The sequence below is a fragment of the Pithys albifrons genome, chromosome 4 (genome assembly GCF_047495875.1).
Source record: "Pithys albifrons albifrons isolate INPA30051 chromosome 4, PitAlb_v1, whole genome shotgun sequence".
Classification (NCBI taxonomy): domain Eukaryota; kingdom Metazoa; phylum Chordata; class Aves; order Passeriformes; family Thamnophilidae; genus Pithys; species Pithys albifrons.
The window spans coordinates 40,946,901-40,969,008 of record NC_092461.1 but is presented as its reverse complement, the minus strand read 5'-3'; the positions used below and the strand labels follow the sequence as shown (position 1 = coordinate 40,969,008).

The window sequence follows — 22,108 nt, the reverse complement described above, 5'->3', positions numbered from 1 at the left end:
GGGTTGCTACTCCTGTTTTACAAACCAGGAAGCTGAGGAAGAAGGGAAGGAAGTGTTTTGACAGAATTCATATAGCAGCTGCTGGCAGAGGTGGGCAGAGACTTTGAGTGCTTCACATGTACTGCACTGCCTCTCAGAGCAGGGAACAGCCCCGGCCTCCTCAGGCACACACTCCATGGGTGTTTGATGGTTGGACACGATGGCAAATTCCCACTTGGAAATCAGGCTGGTGATGTGATAACAACAGCCTTCAAACTATGCAGATTTGTGGCTTGAAAGCACAAGTGCTGATGAGAAATACCAAGAATTAGTCATAATCTTATCAAAAATACTTTATTTATGAAAGTAACAATTATACTATACAACCTATATTGGAAGTACATTGAATAATTGCTAGAATAAATACAGGCAATTAATTCAATCTTTTTATAGAATGAGAAGATTTATTTGACATTTGAATGTTAACCCAAGCTTTAACTTACATCATAAATAGTTAAAAGGCATAGTCAAGTTTTTTATTTTTACCATTTCTCTTGCTTTTTTTAATACTGTTCTATTTTGTAATCAACATGAATCAATTCTCCAATCATTAATATTAGTATGTCTTTCAAGCAATCATGTACCTCAAGATAATCAGACAAATAAGGTAGCATGTGTGCAGTTCATTCTACAGCAGAATCTGTTCATGGCTGCATTAAAAAGAGAAGCTGAAAATGCTTCCAAGTTCTTTAAGCATCATATGCTGAATTCTGCTTTACCACAGTGCTTTAAATACCAGAATCTAAAAAGGGCAGTTGGTTTTCTGTTGCTCTTCATAAAGTATATTAAGGCTCAATGCCACATTCCTTTGGCTGGTGAAGGACTGCAGAATTTAGTCCTGAATATTATTTCTCAAAACCATGGTCCAAAATAAATGTCCAAGGCTGATTATTAGGCACCAAGGAAGTGATGAATTTGCTAAGCCTTGATGTTTTCTGAGAAAAATATTGGCTTCTTTTCTGGTAGATATGCTCTAGTCAAACACAAATTATTGGGCTCAGTACTGGGGTCTGTATTACACTGGATGTCAGAGAAGCTGATGTTTGTATTTTCTGTAACTATATGAAGGGCACTGCAGAAGTTTTATATTACAACACACACCTTTTGAAAGTGTTGATAAGTTTTCCTTCCATGTATTTTTAAATAAAAAAATCTGAACTATTTGCTTGATACTAGCAGATTATTAACACCTATGACCATCAGTGAAGTCAACAGCAGTTTTGGGTGCCCAATATTTTTCCAGATCAGAAGTTTTTGACTCCTCAGGTCCCATATAAAATCAGTGGGAGTCTTCCTACAGCGATGTCTTTTCCAGTGGCATGGAGGCCTGCCTTGCCTTATGGTTTTTTGTGTATGTCAGGGATATTAAGTTCTCAGCAGAGAAGCAAATTTCCCTTTTACAATGTTATCTAAATAAAACCCCCACATTGCACATATCTACCCCTTTGGCCTTTTTTATGCACCAATATGCTTGTATGCAAAACCTGACAATGTTGAGCCTTTCCTAATAAATGTCTTAAAAGAGCACATTTAAATGCTTTTTTGCAGAAATAACCATTCATCAGTTGCAAAAATGCAAAGAGACTTTTTATTCTTTCTGTTGTGAATAATATCATTGCAGCAGAAATTTGAGAGGAGAATGTAAGATTTTTTTTGTCCCTAAATATATTTAAAAAGGCTAAACAACAAAATGTTGGGGAGGCAGCTTTTTGGCAGATAGTAAAATATAAAATATGTGATTTAAAAAAAAAAGTTGGCTTAAAAATACACACACAAATAATACAATAATATAAAAATACAGCTCAGCCAATGGCCTCTTAAAATTTACCTTTGGCATTACATTTGGCAGCCTAAAACAAATGACCCTTCCTATAAACAGAACTATAAAAAAGAGAATTCATAAATTAGGTTGCAAGGGGTTGTAAGGTCCTTTACTCAATTCTCCAAACTCCTTTCCTTTCTGTCCACACACATAAGCACGAGCAGTGAGGTATATAGAACATAACACTGTCAGGCGTATGCACAATAAAAAAGTGCATAAACATAAAACTTCTCCCATTTTCTTGCAAACAGGTCGAAACTGTGTGGTTTGGGTCTTCCTCCCCTTGGAAAAGAAAATAAAATTATTGTATTTTTTCCTACTTTGGCAGGATGAAAATGAACCCAGAGGAATATGTGTCCTATTCCCAGCAGCAGTGATCCATTTCCCTCGGCAACATATGTCTGATGCCACAGATACTACAAGGTCATTGGGTTGCTTTACAACTCTGGGTAACTTCCCACGGAAACATCATACGTCTAGCACCATGTCGTAGTGTTGTTGCTCTTTCTTCCGCCTGCCGCATTTGTTGATAAGAACCATGTACAAAGTCAAAAGCATAACCCAGTAACATGCATAGAGTATTGTGCCAATGATGAGAACTGTCTGTTTTGCCTCAGAAAATGGCTTTTTTGATTCCTTGTAAATAGTGAAAATTACGCCACCAAGGAGGATTGTAAACCAAATGGAGACTGGAATGAGTCCTATAAAATTAACTACAATGGTTTTCCTTCCTGACGTGCCCCACCCTGCTTTGTTTATCGTGGCAATTGCAAACATCTTTGCTGGTAGTAAACTTGACATGTACAACACTGAGTAGAGTGACATGAAAACCATGACAATGTTGCCCCTAAGAAAGCTGGCAAAGGAAGACTTTATCAGGCCAACTAACTGAACTGTCAACAGGAAGAGGAGGATGTTCCAGATTTTTCCCCTGTAGAAGAGCTGAATGACTGTGGCGATAAGGAAGAAAGGAAAGAATCCAGTGATTACAGCTTCATAGGTCATCCACAAATGGTGCTTGTGGAACCACATCGCATTATAAAGCCACTCTCTAAAGTAGGATTTGCTCCAGCGGGTCTGCTGATTCAGCCACCTGAGATACTCTATCGGTGTTTCAGTAAGGCACTTGGATCTAGCGGTGTATTTTGTTGCATAGCCCAGACTTAGCACTCTGTTAGTTAGATGCCTGTCATCTCCAAAGCTGCACTGGGAGCCCATAAATTCTTGATTGTACCAATCTTCCACAAATTCATGGAGTAGAGAGTTTCTGTACATTCCCAGAGGTCCACTGATGCACTGTACACAGCCAAAGTAGGACTGACAGGCTCTTTCTATGTTAAATGCCATCCAGTATCGCACACTGCTCAGAAAGGAGATCCAGGAATCATATTTGTTCAAAATCTGCAAAATTAAAAAGTTTTCATTTTAGATGAGCTCTTGAGACAGAAAATATGGACATTGGATTGATAAGGAATTTGCAGAGACTAGAGCACTGTTGGACTAAATGTGGTGGGAGTCTCACTCCTGCATCCAACTCATGACAAACCCAGGAGTTACACAAAGAGCTCAGCCAGGACATTGACAGGAAGGGTGAGATGAAGTCTTCAAAAGTATGTTCCACCAAGATGTGGCCTTCTACAACTAGAAAGCATTCCCCTGCAACTAAAAAAGAGTTGTCTTTTGCTCTGATGGCCCTAATTTCTGTCAGGTTTGAAGGCTGTGAGCCAATCTTGTCTCTGTTTCAATTTAATTCCAGAATATTTTGGAAGCAGCATGGCTTAGACATAGGCTCAAGCCTAGCTCAAATGTGTTAGGTGTATGCTGGAAAATGAGTTGGGTAAAAAAAAAGGCCCAGAGTCTTCATTCTGTCACATTTCCTCCCAGGGCACACATGTCCTTCCCACCTCCCTGCAGATGCTTCACTGTCACTTCTGAACCTGTACTGCCTCCCTCCACTTGTACTCATAAATGTAGTGTGAGTGTGACAGTTGGATTGTGGTCAGTCTAGAGCTCCAAAATTATTCAGGTTTCTGTGGAAATCCTAATTTCTGGAGTTAAGAGACACATGCCTGAAATACGTCTGACTCCTGGGGTGTTTGTTAGTAAATACTTGCTCATATAGGTGGCCCTTTCTTCATTTCACATAAAAAAGTCCAACTGAGTGTGGGGGACTGATCCTAAGGCCAATTGAAATATTCATACACATGTGGCACAAGGAGTTGTATCAAAAGGAACTAACAGTCTTTTGCAATAGTTGTCAGCCAAACTTGGCAATGCTGGAAATACTAACAGATGTGGAACTAATCTGACTTGGGAGTTTTGCATTGCCCTGCCTGACAGAGATGCAGGGAAAACCCAGTAACACACAAAGTGCATAGTGCACAACATTTCAAAATGGCTTTTATTTCTTAGCTGCCAGTAGTAATATAATAGAAGTACTTGAGGTGCTGGACATGGCTTTGGGAGACCTGTTCTCAGTTCCCTGCTCCCCTATAGTTTTGATTTGGTGCCTTGGGCAAGTAGTTATACCCAGAGACTCAAAGATGCCACAACAGTCCTGACAATGCCAGTGCCACACTTTATATATATTGGGCAGATTAATATTTGTTTGCTTGTTGTGGGTGTTAAAACCATAAAGTGCTCACATACAAGAGTTTCTGTTCAATGAACAGAAAGGTTAAGGTATGATAGGAGCCTCTAAAATGGTATCACGTATTATATATATAAATTTAGCAAATACACATCTAGTACATTCACAGGCATGGAAATCCATTGCAATGCAAATAGTTGCTGAAACTCCTCTGTTAATCTGAAAATTGTTGTACTCACCTGCACATCACCTCCAACTCCTCCCACCATTGGATCTTCTTCTAAAACCTTTACCATCTCTACTGATGAGGCTGGATCAAGCATTGTATCTGAATCACAGACCTACAAGTAAGAAAAAAAACAAGAAGAAGAACGAAAATGGGTTAAGGAGTATGCTACAGAAGAAAACAAAAATCATGCGAGTGGTTGTAATGACGCTAAATGCATATTCTCCTGAAGGCAACTAAATCTGACTTTGGAGACGGCATTGGTATTTCTGTTAAAGGCTCCTTGTACCAGGCAACAAGGAGTGCTGCTGAATGAGACAGAGAGCTTGTTAAGGATGTGCCCACGAACAATCCTCTCTTCTGTATCAGCTCTGTTTGTTTTACTTGCACACTGGGATGGCTTCTTTGAATAAGAATTGGGGCACTGCAGAGTAAGACAATGTTTGTGGGTGTGCAATAGATTTGTGTTTAGCCCTAGCATAGGGATTCCCTCCATCAGCAGCAGTGTTGGAGCACCCTGATCAAACATTTCCCACTTCCATGTGAGTGAAGGAGTGAGGAGTTAAATTTCAGGCACTTGTTAGAAAAGAAAAAAAAAAGTAATGTAGGAGTCTGGAAAGAAACTCAACAGTTCGTTCACTCACAGAAGGCTTTAGTAATTCATGTAAGATATGTATCTTGGGTTCCAGCACAAACTAATTTTTAATTTTAGATGTATGATGTGTTATTAGTAGTGCAAAGATTTAACATTTGATATATAGAAATTATTTGAGATTTTTCTCTGGCATTCCAATAAAAAATATGTAAGACCAAAAGGATTGAGTCCTGAAGTTCAGTACTCCATGAGACCAGAGCAGAAATAGATGAGACACACACAAGGCATTTCAGCTACACAAACACTCCGAGTCAACTAAACACTGTGTACATTAGGAAATTGGCTTTCCCCTGGAGAGTAGGAGGAGGGCTCAGACAGGCTGGCCAGCCTGCGAGGCAGCTGGCATTCCTTTCGTTTGCTCTGAGGAGAACAGCACGGGCTGCAGCCTGTTTTAAACAAGTGGGTGTCTCCTTGTCACAGTTGCTGGTGCTGAAAGCATTGCCCACATCGTGTATGAACTCATTTCACAGACGCCCAAGAACTGGAGTAGAGACTGTCCCAGAAACACCCCTCTCTCTGACTGGATGATTCCTGACCTACAAATTCTCATACTGCTTCCAGTTTGTCCCCACATTGTTTCCTGTGACTTTAGGTGGGTTGGTAGGAGTTAAAGTCAGTAGCTCTGCATGAATGGCACAACATTAAGAGAGATTCTGCTGAGGCTCGGTATCAGGTATCCTAATTTCGATGTCCTTTCATGCAAACTTTCAATTCAACCTAAACCCTCTCACTCCAGTAGGGTGATAACCTTCCTGTCTGGTCTATAAAGGGGAAGGAAAGTATTTTGAGGCTCTGCTATAAACCAGACTCAAGAGGAGAGGTTACCCAGGATAGCTGGGCTGCATAGCTTGGGATACAGCCAGGAGTCTGCCAACATGCTCCCCCGCCACGCTTGCTCAGAGTGGGCCAAGAGGATAAAAGTGATGAAAGCTGTCATATTTCCATCAGGAGTAAAGCCACAAGAATCTCCAGTTCACACTAATTTGATGTATCCATCTCCTCTTCTCAAAGGACTCATCCCAAGGAACACCTTTGTAATCTGGCCAGGATATGACCCCAGCTTTAGTGGAAAGCTGTTATCAGTAGCAGCACGACGTGAGAGAAAGGGAGCAAAACAATTCTGCTATAGAGGGGAAAGGATGCCTGTATATTTACCAGGGGCTTCCTGGAAAGACCTGCCGTTGAATGTTTTGCACAGGTAATCTGTAGTTTGCTGAATTCCCAGGATGCTCAGGCAGTGTTAGGCATCCCACTTCTTGTGACCATGTGCAATGGGGTTGGGATCAGCTCCCTTCCCAGCCCTTCTGCTTTCCCTCCAGCACCTGTTACTTAGGCAGTCCCCACCCCATCAGATTCATTTATCTATAGCAGAAAGGCCTGCCCATGAGAAGGCTCATCAATATGAGATGAGGAATCCTTTAAACACTGGATTTATTTACAAGTTACCATTACATCTCCTGAGGATGTCAGCACAGTGGACATGCCTGGGATTCTGGGACAAACCTAACAAGCTATCATTTTCCATCTGAACGAGGTTTTTACATGTGAAAAGAGGACACTCCCAGAGAAAGACATGCTTAGGAACACAAATAAAACACACCAAGGTCTGCCCAGCCAGAGGTGGCCCAGGACAGCCCAAGAGGCAATTTGCCATCTTTCCACATAAGGTCTGAGTGACCTAAAAATTACTGCCTTGGGTCATAGAGTTGCATGAAAGGGATGGTTGACCTTAAGTGAGCTGTTCAGACACTTTTTGCAGCCAGTGACAGCTTATCCAAGCTTCTCTGAGAAGTTCAGACTGTGCTGGGCTTTCCACACAGGTACCTCCATCAAGCCAAGATGAATTGCACTCATCAGCTCTGCACTGATGATACCTGCCAGTTTTAACTCCTCCACCTGATTACTTGCAGACTGCTAACCTCCTCCAGGATGGAAATAAGCCTTCATAGCAGTTTCAGGTATTTAATGAGACACCACTAATAAGCAACAGCTTGTTATCTGCACTAGTCTGACAGCTTATGATTGCCTGTCCATAACCCCAAGGTGTCTTTTAAGAACCACACAATTTCAAGGCCTACAATTTTCAGGTGGACAATGGTGCTGAATGCTCCACTTTTTAAAGTGTTTAATCATTGATGCAGATTGCTCAGCCCTTAATATGTCAGGCCTGTTTAAAGTATTTTACCCTGGATCCCCCCAAAGAACCATTTAAAATATCTCAACCTTCATTCATTCATAAAACGAAGCCACATTTTAGCTGCATTGCTTCATGACTGTGTAGTAGCCAGTCATTAAGGTGCTGCATTGTGACTGTAGGTATGATTGTGGAATCAGTCATTACAGCAGACTTTGCTTACTGCAGCATTATAGTCTCTGACAAATTTGTTAGGACTTCTGAGCCCAGTCAGGACTGTTAACTGACCAGAAATACCTCTTCCATTTTCTCAGTTTTTGCTGTGACTGTTGAAATAGAAACATTTTTTCCAGGTTCCCTGAAAAAAGCAAGAGCTGGACTAAGGTAGGAAACTTGCAATGAATCAGCTTCCTCTCTGCCTTCTCTCTCTCTGCAATCTGGTACTTCTATGTGAAGTGATTATGAAGCCATACTAATAAAGAAAATCAGCATTTTTATCCCATCGTAGTTCCTCACAGTGCAGAATCAAAGTGCAGACAATGGAGAGCTTAAGCCCATTGTTTTCAGAAAATAAATCAGTTTCAGTTTGGGAAGTGGTATGGGACAGGTTTTAAATCTTTGCCTTACTCTCCCAGCTCCAATAACAGAGTGGTTCCTGGCATTCTTTAGTTCCTGTCCCTCCTGTGCATGGAAGACTCGCTGCTCTCAGCCCAGCTGCTGGCAGCCTCTCCATATCCTTTGGACGCTGCACGTGGATGCTGTGCTGTGCGGAGTGTGCACACACCCATTCACACAAGGCTGGGCACAGACCCCAGAAACACATATGGCTCAGCCATGCAGCTGCCCTGAGCCAGCAGAGAGCATCTCATAGGGAGCTGCTGCTCCACTGGAGGAGACTGCTGAATTTGGGAAGAGGTGGGAAGAAGTGAGCATGGTTCATTAGGAAGATCATTTCATATTCAGTGGGATTAGTCAAATGAGCCTTGTTGGCCTTGATTGATAAGGAAGGGACCTCAGTGTCCAGCTAGAGATCCTGATCCCACCTGCCTTCCTCCATACATGACCTCTTCCCCTCCACACAATCAGCTGAGAAGTGCTCCCATGCAAGTAAGGAAAAAATATAGACAGTCTTTCAGGGGATCCAAGGCAGCTGGAAAGAAATGTGCCTCTGCTGCTTTGGAAACAGGGAGAGAGGGCCCAGCCTAATTCATTTTTAACTGAATAGTGTCATAAGGGCTTTAAAAGCCAAGTTGCAGTGAGTGAGGTAATGCAACTATAAGTGATGAAGCAAAAGCTCCTTCAGGCTTTAGCTGAAGAAATCTTTCTTTCAAATCTGCACATTGACCCTTTTATTGAATACTGCACACAGCCTCTGATGCCTTTAAAATATCCTGTTGTTTTTGAGACTCCACCACTACTCAGATATTTTCTAGTGTCATCAAATACCTGTCTGTCTGCTCGCATATCGGGCCACTAACAACCTCACAAACTAAAGCCTTACCCAATATCTTGACCTACAGGAGCAGACATGGTGTTTTCAAGAGGCCACTGGCTTTTTGTGAAGCAAAACCATTTGGAAGAGGGGGCAGCACTGGAGGCTGGAGAAGAATTTTGTATTTCTCCAGTAGCTGGTGCACAGATTTAAAGTAGTCCGAGATAGACTAGCCATTTTCAAAGCTAGCAAAATACCCTTTTAACGGTCAAGCTGTTTCCAAACAGACTGAAAGGAGCACTGTGTTCATCAGGGACTAGGATGGCCTCTAACATGCTGCACAAAATATACAAAAGCTGCTTTCTTTCAAAGTGTGTTTGAATTGGCACTGACCTGATGCTCTAATACGTACCTGTACATAATCCACACTTCTCCCCAGTGCTTTGAATGCTGTGTACATTACTTCTCTTTTTCCACCCCATTTCTGCATGATGCAAACACTTTTGTTGGACAGGACCAGCTGAGATACGTGTTGCATGCTCTCTCTGTGAGACTCCTCTGTCTCACCTGGACCTTTGTCGTGGAAGTTATTACTCCAGACATAAGTGGCACACGTGTCCCTACCCATGATTTCAGTGAAAATGTCCATCATGTAAATGTCATCTTCTGAGTTCCCATCAATGACCATAACAACTTTAATTCCAGGGTAGGTCAATCTTTTCACAGAAAGTAAACATTTTCTTAAGTAGTCAGGATCCTCTTGATAGGCAGCAATACAAAGGGCAACTGTTTTGTTCAACTTGATTGGAGTCTCTAGTGACCGTTTCATTTTCCTGTGCTCTAGGTAGGCAAACAGGCTTTGGATGATGAGATGTGATGCCAAGATAGCACCATAGAGTCCAAAGGAGAAGTAGTAGTTGTCTGTTTGGATGAACTGGTAGCCCACAATGTAAGCAGCGGTGATTCCCAGCAGGAGGGACACCCCGAAGAGTGTGGTTCCAAGTATTCTCAGGATACATATAAACCTCTCACAATACATCTGCAAAGAAGTAGGGAAATTGTTAGAGCCACCACTTGCTGATGTAAGACCTCATAATGGATGCATGTGGGTACAACATAAAGCTCAACAGATACACCCTGAGCTTCTGGCTCCCAGACTTACAGCATCACCTTGCTCAACTCAACATCTCTTTGCAGTACTTTCTCCATGGAAAGTACAATCCAAATATACATAATCTAGCAGAGATGTTTGTTATTTGTAATCTCCTCACAGAAGGTGCTGTCTGTGTCAGAATCTTATTTTGGCACTTTGGGCTTGTTAGATGAGATGTTTTGTCATATTACCCTGAGAGGGTTGAAGAAGGGGCTTTTGGGCCACCACTCACTTCATACAGTCACAGGCGAGAGGAACAGCTGAATGTCTGGGGAGCCCCTCCTCATCCCCCATCCATGTCATGACTGCATCCCACCCTGAATTGCTTCTGTCGCTTAGTTATATTTGCAAAAATATTGGAAAGACATTCTTAAAACAGATGTCTGTCTATATTTATAATTTTTTAAACAGATGTCTGACTATATTTATAATTTATATTTATATAATCAGACATCTGCTTTAAAAAGTCTTCTCAATACCATTGCAAAAATGTATTATACATTTGTGTACATAGATATATGCATATGTGAGTATGTGTGTATAGGGGCTAAAACTTGACTAAGATTAAGTCTATGGTGAAAATATGCATAAATTTAACAGAGCCAAGACTCCACCCTGTACTGAGAAATTCATTAGGACATCAGTTGATTCTGAACACTTCTACGTATTTAGGTTACCTGACTGTACAATCTTCTATCCTAACCTCTGGGCTCTTGAGGAACTGGCTGGCATGGAGTGTGCTCTGATGTTCTTGAGACAAACAGTGTAGGAAGGCAGACAGGTGGACTATATTGCTACCTAACTGCTTTCTGTTGACAATCACATTAATCATGTTAGACAACAGCCATCTCAGAATTACAGGAAGTTAATAAAACGTTTTGTTGTCAATGGATGAATTTTATGTGAAGGATATAAAACAGATAATGTCTGTTTAAGGCTAACTCAACAAGTGTGTTGCAAGTCAATAAAGATCATGCTTGAATATTTTTCTGAATTAGGTCCTCCCAGAATAATGAGCTTAGTATTTGTGTTTTCTTGCTATTATTCATATTTTCCCTACTGCTGTCGTCTCGCTTGTTTGCAGATCATATTTGTTTCACCATCTGGCCAAAGCTGAAGTTGGAACAGGGCTTCCTTACATCATATATGTTTATTAACTCTTTCTTGAAAAATTACTATCAAGCTGCAGCAGCATAGCTGTCATCAATTATAAACGCCTGAAAATTTACAGGTTTGGGAAAAAAAAAAGGTCAATACAGAATCACTCACAAAATAAAAATAAAATGAGGCAAGCATGAAGTTTGAGGTTACAAAGAGTTTGCCTTTTTTTCCACTGGCTCGTTAAGGTCTTAAATTTCAAGACAGGGAAGCCTCTTAAATGTATATTTGGAGGCATTGCTAAAGAAATCGAACCCTATCTTTATGACTTCCTTGAATACTTATGGCTGGGCTCTAACAGGTGCTGTAATCATCCACCAGCAAAAGGGACCATCCCTGCTCTGGCCTGTCTGAAAATTTTTCACAGTGGGGGTCATAAAGAAGCCTAATAAAAGATAGTTTGTGCTTACCACCACTATATGTAAACTAAAACCCAGTGCCCAAAATAGACTTGCTTTAGAAAACAGATTAAGTAATGGATCCCCTCTAGATCACCTTAAAATTAAATAGCCTGTGTGTTTACTAATCCCACAAGCATGCAAAATGTCACAAGCATTGAGGTAAATATCTCATTAATGGTGCAGTTGTACTCTGATTTCCCATTTGGGGTCCACTACTTATTTTCTCTTACCAGAAATAGAATATTCATTTTAATGAGTGGGGGCTAAAGTCTGCTTACTTTAAGAATTATGTGACTGAAATAAATGGACCACTTCTATGGGTAGAGGTCACAGGATTTAAATTAAGCTGTAGAGTGGTTACATTTGACTGGATATATACTATACCAGGCATCTTTTATGCTAACTTGCTATTGCCTTTTGCTACCTATGAAGTGCTTCTGCAAAAAAAAGGAAAAAAAAAGTAATTCTCTGATCTTGTCATTATAGGCCAGCTCCACTCTGTTGCAAAAATGCAGTCTTTTAAGTTCAAGAAATAGATTTCTGGTGCTAATAAAACAGCTATTTTTTCCATCCTTTCAATGTCATCCTTAGGAAAATAAATGGTGTTTTGATCTAAATTCCTGGCTTTCATCAAAGAAACTTTCCTCTTTGTATGTGCAATTGAGGTTTTTATGTATAGTCTTTTAATTGACTGAATCTCAGGGAAAATCTGGAAAAAGTTGCTCAATATTCTCAAGCTTTAACACGTGAACTATTGACAGCTTGCCCAGCAGAAATGATCTTTATCAACTTCAACATGCCCAAACAATGGCAAAGAAGCCAAAAACTCTCCACCCTACTCCAATAATTGAGCCAAGAACTTTAAAAGAAATTATGCTTGTACAAGTCTGGGACCAAAAGTGAACTGGTGAGTCAAATATTAGCATCAAGGGTAGAATGTAGCTGCATTAGAGATTTTAAGGTCAGACAGTGCTGTTACGAGCATCTAGCCTGGCCTCACACAGTGAAATGTCATAATTTTAATTTGCAGTTTGGGCATCCAAATCCTTTACAGGCACCTTTATCTAACCCCGCAGTGCTGAACCCAATACAGACTTTACACAGATTCCAGCAGAGTCAAGGTTTGTATAAACAAGATCAGTGTATGTAAAGAGGCTTCAAAGTCTACTTGATGTTGCAGCTGTGTACTTTCATGGATGGAGCAGAGCAGCACTCACTAGCACATCCAATGGAAATGAAATCTGGAAGCCATATGCTAAATCCTAAGGCTGTGCAGGCTGTTGCTGATTCAGGCCCACACTTTGATTCACCAACCAGTACCAAGTGTATATGTGCCTTATAGGGACTGTGGAGCAGGAGACAGTGTGCTTTTCTTTGGATGCTCTTATGGAAAAGCCTGGCCAAGAAATGAACTCTTGCATGTACTCAGCATCAGAGTCTACCTAGTGAATTGTTTGGCATTGTGTCTCTATTGGCACTCCGAGTATTTTTTTGTCGCACCCATGATGAAGGAGAACTTACTCCATATTAATATTAAAAACTGGCATGACTAAAAGTGGTAGTCTTCTAACATTATTTTCAGAATAAAAATCAGATTAACAAATGGCTGATACCCACCCTTTACATATCATGATTGGGGTATTAACTGCAGCACTAGAGATCACGCTCCTTTCTCTGACTGAGTAATTCCTTAGATTTCAAACTAGAAGAACATAGCAAAATATGCTTCAGTTCTCTCTATTCTGAAAAATATTTAGTCTATCAGTTAACTGTACTTTTGGTACATTGATCTAACTTTAATAAGATCAAGACATGTGACTGAAATTCAGCACATTCTCATGTCCTGCTTTGGACTGGGTCTTTTCTCAGCAAAGAATGCTGGTGATTTCCACGGTAAAGTACCACTCCAAAATCATGTGGCACAGTCTGTCCATATGATTATTAATCAGTGTTCATGCATCCCGAGAGTAACAGAACCTAAAGATAGCTCATTCCTTTGCAGAGTCAGGAGGCAAAGAGTTAAAAAAACCTGATTATTTTGTTACTAATACACCAAGAAAGTAGCAAACAGAATAGACGTAAATACATATCCAGAAAACCTATGCGAACTGGTGTGTGAAGATACCAATACTATTTGTGGTCTCTTCAGTTATTCTGGACCCTCTGTTGCATAGATGCTTTGAGGACAAGGGAAGCAATCAGATGGTGCCTTGGCACTTGGAGGTACAGGACATGGAACCAGTGACTGATGGAAGGTCAAACTGAAGTTAGATTTGCCTGTAGCACATGGGATGCAGCTCACTGCATCACCTCTATCAGAAGTCACCTCTAATGCACAACACTCAAATGTTGCCATGTAGGACTTCTGGATAGCTTTTTCCCAGAAGATTAAAAAGCAAAAGAGAGAGACACAGAAAGTTTGTACCTAACATGTAATGATTTTGAAGGTTGTTTTAAAGAATTATGACCTATTAATTCCACACACTGGAAGACATTTTAAAATAATCCCAACCATAAGATGTAAAAGTCATTATCCAGAATACAACAGTAGAAGCTGCCAATCACAAGCATGCTTATATTTTGCCTGTAATTGAATCTGGCTAGATCGAGTTAATTTTTCCCAGAGCAGCCTCCATGGTGCTGTACTTTGCATTTGTAGCTAGCAAGCTCTTGAGAACACACCAGTGTTTTGGCTGCTGTTGATCAGTGCTCTCACAGAATCCAGGCTGTCTCTCCAATGTTTGCCCCTCATCAGTTTGCTAGGCGTGGGCAAGATCTTGGGAGGTGACATCACCAGGGCAACAGGCCCATACTGAACAAAGGGATATTCCACACCACACGACATCTGCTCAGATACAAAAGCTAAAAGGAGGAGAAAGGGGAGGCATTTATAATGACTTTTTTTTCTCCAGAGCAACTGCTACCTATACTGAAGCCTTACTTCCAGGGAAGTGACTGGCTCATGCTAAAAAGTAGAGAATAAATCTTTTATTTTCCTTTGCTTTCATACACAGCCTTTGCTTTATTAAGCTGCCTTTGTCTCAACCCACACGGTGTTCTTCCATCTTATTTTCTCCACCCACATCCTGCTGAGAAGTAGAGTGATGGAGCAGCTGGGAGGGCACCATGCAGCCAGCCAAGGTCAACCCATCACAGTCCCCTTCTCCTATAAAGGTTCACAAGAGCTATGGCTCTCTCTAGACATCTAGGGCTATGGTCACACCAGCAAATAGTCAAATATTACAGGAACAGATCTGCAAAGAGGAACACCTAGTGCTGAGGGCCTAACTCCACCCTCCATACCTTTTCATGACTCCATGGACTAAAAACATGAAAAGCATCCCCCAGGGGTGCAGCATGCAATTAGTTCATTCAGGAAGGATCCAGTTTGGGTGTCCAGTAATTGCTTTGCAATAGAAACTCAAGCAATCTAGTTGAAATGGGGACACTTTTAGAATTGACTTCAATAGCACAGTCTTGATTAAAAATAAATTAATAATGCAAATCAACCTCACATACAAGATCTGCGGATCAGATTTTTCTGCAATCATTGTTGAAACTGCAAGTGCTGAGCACAAGAAAACCTTGGAAAATGTCTGATTTTTACTTGCCTGTATGGAAGGTGAATTCTTGAATATCTACTGAACCCTCGTGCTGAGGCTTTGGATTCAGCAAAACATGTAAGTGTACCATTAAAGATAAGTGCACACTAAGGTATTTTACAGAAGAGGGAAATCAGTGGATAATTTACATTGCAGTTCTGTAGTAAGGGTATAAAACCCCCCTTTTTTTCCAAAGCTGCTATTTCTGGGACACTCAAGATAAAAATGTGTGTATATGTTTGAGAAATTTATTATAGAGATTAACATCCCTTATGAAGTTTGTTAGATGGGTCACAGCTTAACCACTATGTTCTTTATGTTAGGGAATCTAAGAGTGGATCAGGATCCAGACAATTTGGATTTGGTTCCTAGTGTTGTCATTCACCTGCTGAGTAACCTTAGGTAAGTGAATTCACTGCTCTGTCCCAGCTTCCTCACCTGCAAAATGGGAATCATGATAATGTAGGAAGTTTTTGGAGGTCTACAAAACCCTTCACAGGGCCTAGGTTCCCAACATTTTGTAATGTTACTCCTTCTGGTGTGATATAGATTCCACCAGTTCTCTAGTTACCCAGCACAGTGCTTCCAATTCTCCTTCCCTATACTCACCTGAAGGTACAGTCAGTAGGGATTTGTCTGTAAGAAAAATGCAACCCTTATCCAGCAGGATGCCTGAGATCAGTGAGGTTGGCACTGTACGAACCAACACACATGGCTTGTAAGTGCATACAGCTATCAAGGGTATTTTGCACACAACCAAAGAAAGAATGCCATCTTTATAAGCCTTTAAATCCTCCTTCTTAATTAGGAGAATAATAGCATTGGCTTCAACAGAGCACCTGCTTCAATGACATCAGTGTGTGTGAGTGTGTGTGCGCACACTGTATTTGACCCTACAGACATACACTCTGTGTGTATACACAATGTTGGAGGCTTAAAATTTTTCAGCCAATATTTAGATTCATTATTAGCCTTATTTTGGTGGCAAATTAAATAATTTATCCTTGGAGTACAAATTATTCTAGGTACACATTAATTACTAGCCTAAAGTAGCTGTCCAGACTGCTTCTTCTATTCTACAGCCTGCAGAGAGGAAACTGAGAAGTTATGCTCCATCTGTACATTTGTATTACAACACAGTTACCATATCTGGTACTTTTGATTATTTATCACTTCCAGATTTTGTTATGCTCTTGATCTTATGGAAAGGGCTTACATTAGACTAAAATTAACTCTAAGGCTAAGTTTAAAGCAAAGAAGAGGATTACTAATGATGATAAAGTGTATCTCTGTGCACAGGCTTTGATTGGCAAATCAAGAATCTCCCGTCTGTTCAATGTATGTTTCCACCTAAACTGCCCAAATCAAGGCTTTTACAGGTTTGAGTAACCAATATGGAATGAATTTTACAGCTGCTGATTGGATCTGACCCTAATGTAGACAGTGATATACTAGTTGTTAAGGTAACAACAACAACAACAAAAGAAAACAAAAAACCCCAAACCAACAACAACAAACAAACAAAACAAAACAAAAACCCCAGAGAAATGCTCTAAGCAATAAATGGAGTAAATAATATTGGTATTCAATTATTTTGGATTGTTGTTAAACAAAAATCTAATTTAGAAATATTTTCTGGTTGCTAGTTATGAAGTCCACGATGCACAAACTTGACTACTTCATTAACTAATTCAGCAAATAAATATTTATTTGGTGTATACAGCTTATTATCTTGCAGTTTGATTATAAAGCACGGGTTTGACTTAGTCAAGTCCCACTACACTGAATGGAGGACTACTTTGCTCCTTTATACGCTAATCTTGAATAGCAACACATTGAAGCAAATGTCATTTCATGCCACAAATATGAAGAGATGAGTTTTTTGCAAGTGAACTTGCATGGAAAACTCCACTGAATCCAGTAGAGTGCTCTTCCTACTGGGAAAACTTTTCCCCACGTTTTTCTGTGCTTGCATACAGGGTAAGAAAGTTTTACTACCCTGAAATAAAATCCCGCCTTTATTGACACCAGAGACAAAACTCCTGTAGCCTAGAGGGAGAGGTGAATTTTGCAGTTTTTCAGGGAAAGAGAACATATTTGCCATCACTCCCTGATGAAGTAACCTAACCAGTCCCCAAAAGAACCCCTGAGGTAACCATGTTACACACGATGTGTGCTTTTGAAAACGTGCATGGGTGCCAATGGAAAAATGATCCTTGAGGAAGGAGACTATGAAGCCAAATGAAACTCAGAGGAGCAGCTGAGCCCTGAGAGACATGGGATCACTGCTGTCCTAAAGAATCACAGAATTCTTGGGATTGGAAGGGACCTCTGGAGATCATCCAGTACAACTCTCCTGTCAAGGCAGGGTCACCTGGAGCAGGTGACACAGGAATGCATCCAAACGGGTTTTGAATGTCTACAAAGAGGGAGACTCCATGCCCTCCCTGGGCAGCCTGTTCCAGTGCTCTACCACCCTCAAGGTAAAGAAGTCCTTCCTCATGCTGAGGTGAAACTTCTCGTGGTTTAGTTTATGGCCATCGCTACTCATCTTGTCACAGGGCATGATCCTCTTGGCATCTGCCTTTGAGAAATTTATGTGCATTGACGGAATCCCGTCTCAGTTTTCTCCCCTCTAGACTAAGAAGACAACGCCCATCAGGAGTGTTGCACCACACTGGGGTCCTCTCGCGGCAGGGAAATGGAGTAAATTCTCTGTCAAGGTCCACCTCACCCTCTTGCCAGCATTGCTATGGAGTCTGGCGAGGTGAGTCTCGGCCGTGTTCGAGACACGAACGGACGCTCCAAGAGGTGCCGGGCAGGGCTGTCGGGGACAGCGGGACCCGCCGTGGGCGATGCTCGCAGCCGCAGAAGCGCCGAGGCCGCGAAGGATGCGCGGGCGGTGCCTCCTGCGGGGGATCCCCGACCGGCGCCTCCTGCGGGGGCGGCGCTGTGCGTCACGGCGGGGGCGGGGCAAGGGGGGGATCCCCCGAGCGCCACGTCACGGGAGCAGCCCCGCCCAGCCCGCCCGGCGGGACCCGGCGCTGTGCGGGGCCGTGCGGGACGGGACGGGGCCGTCCCAGGCTGCCCTGGCGCTGCCTTCGCCCCCCGCGGCCGCAGCCCCGTGGCGCGACCCTCCCTCGGCCTCCCTCTGGCTGGCGGGCGCGCCGCCGGGGCGGGGCCGGGGCGGGCGTGCGGCTCTGGAAGCGCCCGGGCAGCTCCCACCCTCCTCATCCCGCCTCTCCCGTCCCTCCCTCGGGAAACCGCCCTCCGCGAGGAGCCTCGGCGGTTCGGGAGCGCTGGCTTCCCCTCTCCGGGGCGGGACGCCAGCCCCACGCCCGCCGCTTCGCCTCCCTGCGCTCAGTCCCATCCCTCCCGCCGCTCCTGCTGCGTCCTCTGCCCGGCCCTGGATGCACAGGCAGGGGACGGACGGAGAGAATCCGTCCTGGGCTCTCAGCTGGTCTCGCCTTCCCCGCTGGGCTCAACGGGGCAGCTGCCCAGCCAGTGCTCGATTTTATTTTAATTTTAAGGGGGAGTTATGGGCGTTTGTTTTGGTGGTGGTTTTTCTGGGGGTTGTTTTGGTTCCCCTCCTGCCTCCCCAGATCTTGGAGCTCATCAATGCCCTAAACGGATTACACGGAGGAGGGGTTGAAGCTGAAAACCTCATTCATCCTCACGACGGTCCTATTCATTGCTGAAATAGGTATAGCGTAGGAGCCGGTAAGATCCTTCCCCAGCCCCACTCTTATTCTGGGTATCCGTTTCAGCTTTCCTCCCTTGAATAGTGGGAATGGGAGGAGAGGGTCGTCTGCTCTCGAGCTGACAGAAGCGTAATCATAAATCACCTACCTTGTTTGTCCTTCTGTCCTTTGGTCATAGAGAGTTTCCGGCCAACTGTGTGGTCTCACGTACCGTTGCTCCCGCTGAATAGTTTCCAAGTTTGAGGTAAAAGATCAAATCGCACTTTTCAGGGACTTATTGAGACGCTCAGAAATAAAAAAATTAAAAATGAAAATAATAAAATAGTCGTTTAAGGCTATTCAGTCCTACTCATTTTCTCCCACGTGTTTTCACAATTGTCATGTATTTGTCTTTCTCTGCTTCAGTTTTTATCTCAAAGTTGTGGGATTCTCTCCCCCAAATAATAGTAGTAGTAATAATAATAATAATAAAAATAATAAAAAAGAAGTAATAAATTAGGAGTTAGTTTCTTGTGGTCGAAGCTGAAGATCTTATTTCAAACCCGGCTAGCCAGGAGCCTGGAGAAATGGCAAGGCAGCGTCTGAAAGTTTGAGATGTACAGCATCAGATAAAATCTCTTTGGTGATACCTTGCTGCTCGAGTAACTGTTTCAATGAGGTTTCTCAGCAGCAGCAGCAGCAAACGGGTAATATTTTCCAGACGTCTTTTTCTTTCCTGCTGCTGCTGCTGCTTTTCTGCCTCTTCCACGTTAAGGGGTCTTTTAACAAGCGAGACTTGAGTTGTTTTAATAGGCGGAGGATGGGAAGAAGGAGGGGAGGGAACTCCCGTAAGGAGGAAAAAAAAGCAACCAACCCTGCCCATTGAAATGATCTCAGCCAAGGACCAGTTCAGCGTCAGGAATTTAATTAGCTACTTGCAAATTTTGCAGAGAAATGCAATAGACATATGTTACCACCAACTGGTTTCCTCTTCATGCCTCGCAGTCGGGGGAAACCCCACTTTCCCCACTCCCTGCATCCCTGGGCTTGGGGTGTAGGACTCGTCCCTCCCACAGCCACTATTCGGCTGGGACAGTTATTGCTGCTGCTGGTTTTTATTAATAAGGGAATTGCCTCTATGAATGGAGGAACTTTGCAGTTTTCAGTCCTGCTTTACCCATTCACTCTCGGGAACATTTGTTGTAGTAGATACCTAAAGAAGCTCACAATGACCTTCATGCCCATATCTATCGCAGTAAAACAAGCCCGGAAACATGTTAGGCCATTTAAAAACTAGAAAACTGTGGTGTGGGTTCTGTTTTGGTGTTTCGTTTTTGTGGTTTTGCCGTGGGTTTGGTTTTTTGTTTTTGGTTTCGCTTTTGTTTTCTTTTTAATATGAGAAATGTCCTTCCTTCTCTGTCGATGGTTCCCGGTTAGCCAGGGCCACCAGCAGCTCACAGCACATCCCACCGCTGCTTGCCAGCAGCTTTCACTCCCTCCGTGTGGCTCCGTTCTGCCTCAAAAGCTGGTTTCCCCGCTTTCGAGCCCCCGTTTCCACTTGAAATTATACAGAGAAGACACTGGGTGGCACTGTTGAGGCGAGCGGAGCAGCGCGGGGTCTGCGAACCCCCAGCGCCGGGCTGCGGGGCCGGGCGGCCGCTGCGGCGTCTCACCGTGCCCTGGCGGGGACCCGCGGGGGAGGATGGCGGGGATCAGCTTCCCATTCCCCCGTGCTGTTTTCTCAAGGACCACAAAGGTCGCTGCTTTGAGGCGTCGAGGCCACAAAGGGAACCATGTCCAGACACCGTTGGGAAATCCGGAGGTGACTCTTCGCCGAGTTATCGCCTGTCGTTACCTTACGGTGTGGGAAAACTTCGGAGCCCTCTGGGGGTTTCTCATGTTCAAATACATGGTTTAAAGTCGGTGGTTACCTAGACTGGAGATTTTTTGGGGAACGTACCTTGTGTAAGTGGTGAGAGCACAGGTGTGCTCAGTCACGGCCACGGGAAGAGTGGCTTTAGGATGTGCATCGAAGACAAGATCCTCTAACAATCCGTCTGTCTCAAATAGCAAGTCTGATGGTAGTTTAAGTCAGTATTGTGAACAGTTTTAACCTTGCACTGCCAGGGAAAGCAGCTGTTTCACCCTTCCCCTCACTGTCCCTTTTCCTGTGTGAGGAGAACTCACCTAGGCTGGAAATTAGTTATTTGGGGAGAGGGAGTAGCAAAATAGGGAGAAGTAACTTGGGCAGAGTAAAGGCAAGAAAGCTGCTTTTAGCAACAATCTGGTTTTTGATGGTTTAGAGTGTCCTTGAAAGTACATCATGACTTAGCATGCATGGAGTCTATATGGGCTTTCAGGCATTCCTCCTTTTCAGGCCTTCCTCCCTAGGCAGCCCTGTTCCCATACTTCAACCACTTCCAAATGATCTGTGTCACATTATCTTTTGCTACAGAGTCCTGCACATCTGTCAGGCAAGGAACATGCTGCAGTGCCTGCTCCAAACAGGGTCAGAGAGCCAGAAGGGTTGTCGAGAGGGCTACTTGACCCTCTCTCCACAGCAGCCTTCCTACTAGCCAAATATGTAGTGTAATCCAGGCTTAAAGCATGATCATATAATGTTAAGGGGTTGAAATGTGTCTTAATGATCACCGAGTCCCAATCCTCTCTTGTCATGGGCAGGGACACCTTCCACCAGACCACGTTGCTTAAGAACTTATCCAACCTGGCTTTGAACACTACCAGGGTTGAGACACCCACAGCCTCCCCGGGCAACCTGTTCCAGTGTCTAACCACCATCACAGTAAAAAATTTCTTCCCAATGTCTAATCTAAATTTCCCCTATTTCGATTTGTACCTATTGTACCTTGTCCTATCACTGCAGTTCCTGACACATGATGTCTGCCATTTATCCAGGCAAGCAGCCACCTCATCAAGTTCAGCTACTGTCACACATGTAACCAAGTCCTTGATGTTTGAGTCCTAAAAGCGTGATTTCCTGACATCAGACTTTCTTTGGTGCTGTCAGAGACAAGAGAGGATTAAGTGGTAAAGTGGTAATGTGGTTGTCTCTAGTCCATCCTTCAACATCCCTCAGCACTGTGGCTTGGGGAGCTGTTGCTGCCAGCGTTTCTCAGGTTCCTTGGGCACTTGGTTGCCTTGTCTTGATTCAGGGACATCTGTGTCCTGCACAAGGGACTTCACATCTAGGATAGT

The 22,108-nt window shown here is 43.1% G+C and overlaps 1 protein-coding gene across 1 annotated transcript; it reads right to left on the bottom strand.

Moving 5' to 3' along the window:
* Positions 1-360: 360 nt before the first annotated feature.
* HAS2 (hyaluronan synthase 2) lies at positions 361-19,469 on the bottom strand. The gene is made up of 4 exons (XM_071553039.1): positions 19,062-19,469; positions 9,311-9,937; positions 4,691-4,792; positions 361-3,262 (listed from the first exon to the last, which is right to left on the bottom strand). Exons 2-4 carry the CDS (start codon positions 9,935-9,937, stop codon positions 2,330-2,332), a joined length of 1,662 nt encoding a protein of 553 aa, XP_071409140.1. The 5' UTR covers positions 19,062-19,469; the 3' UTR covers positions 361-2,329.
* Between the last annotated feature and the right edge of the window lie 2,639 nt (positions 19,470-22,108).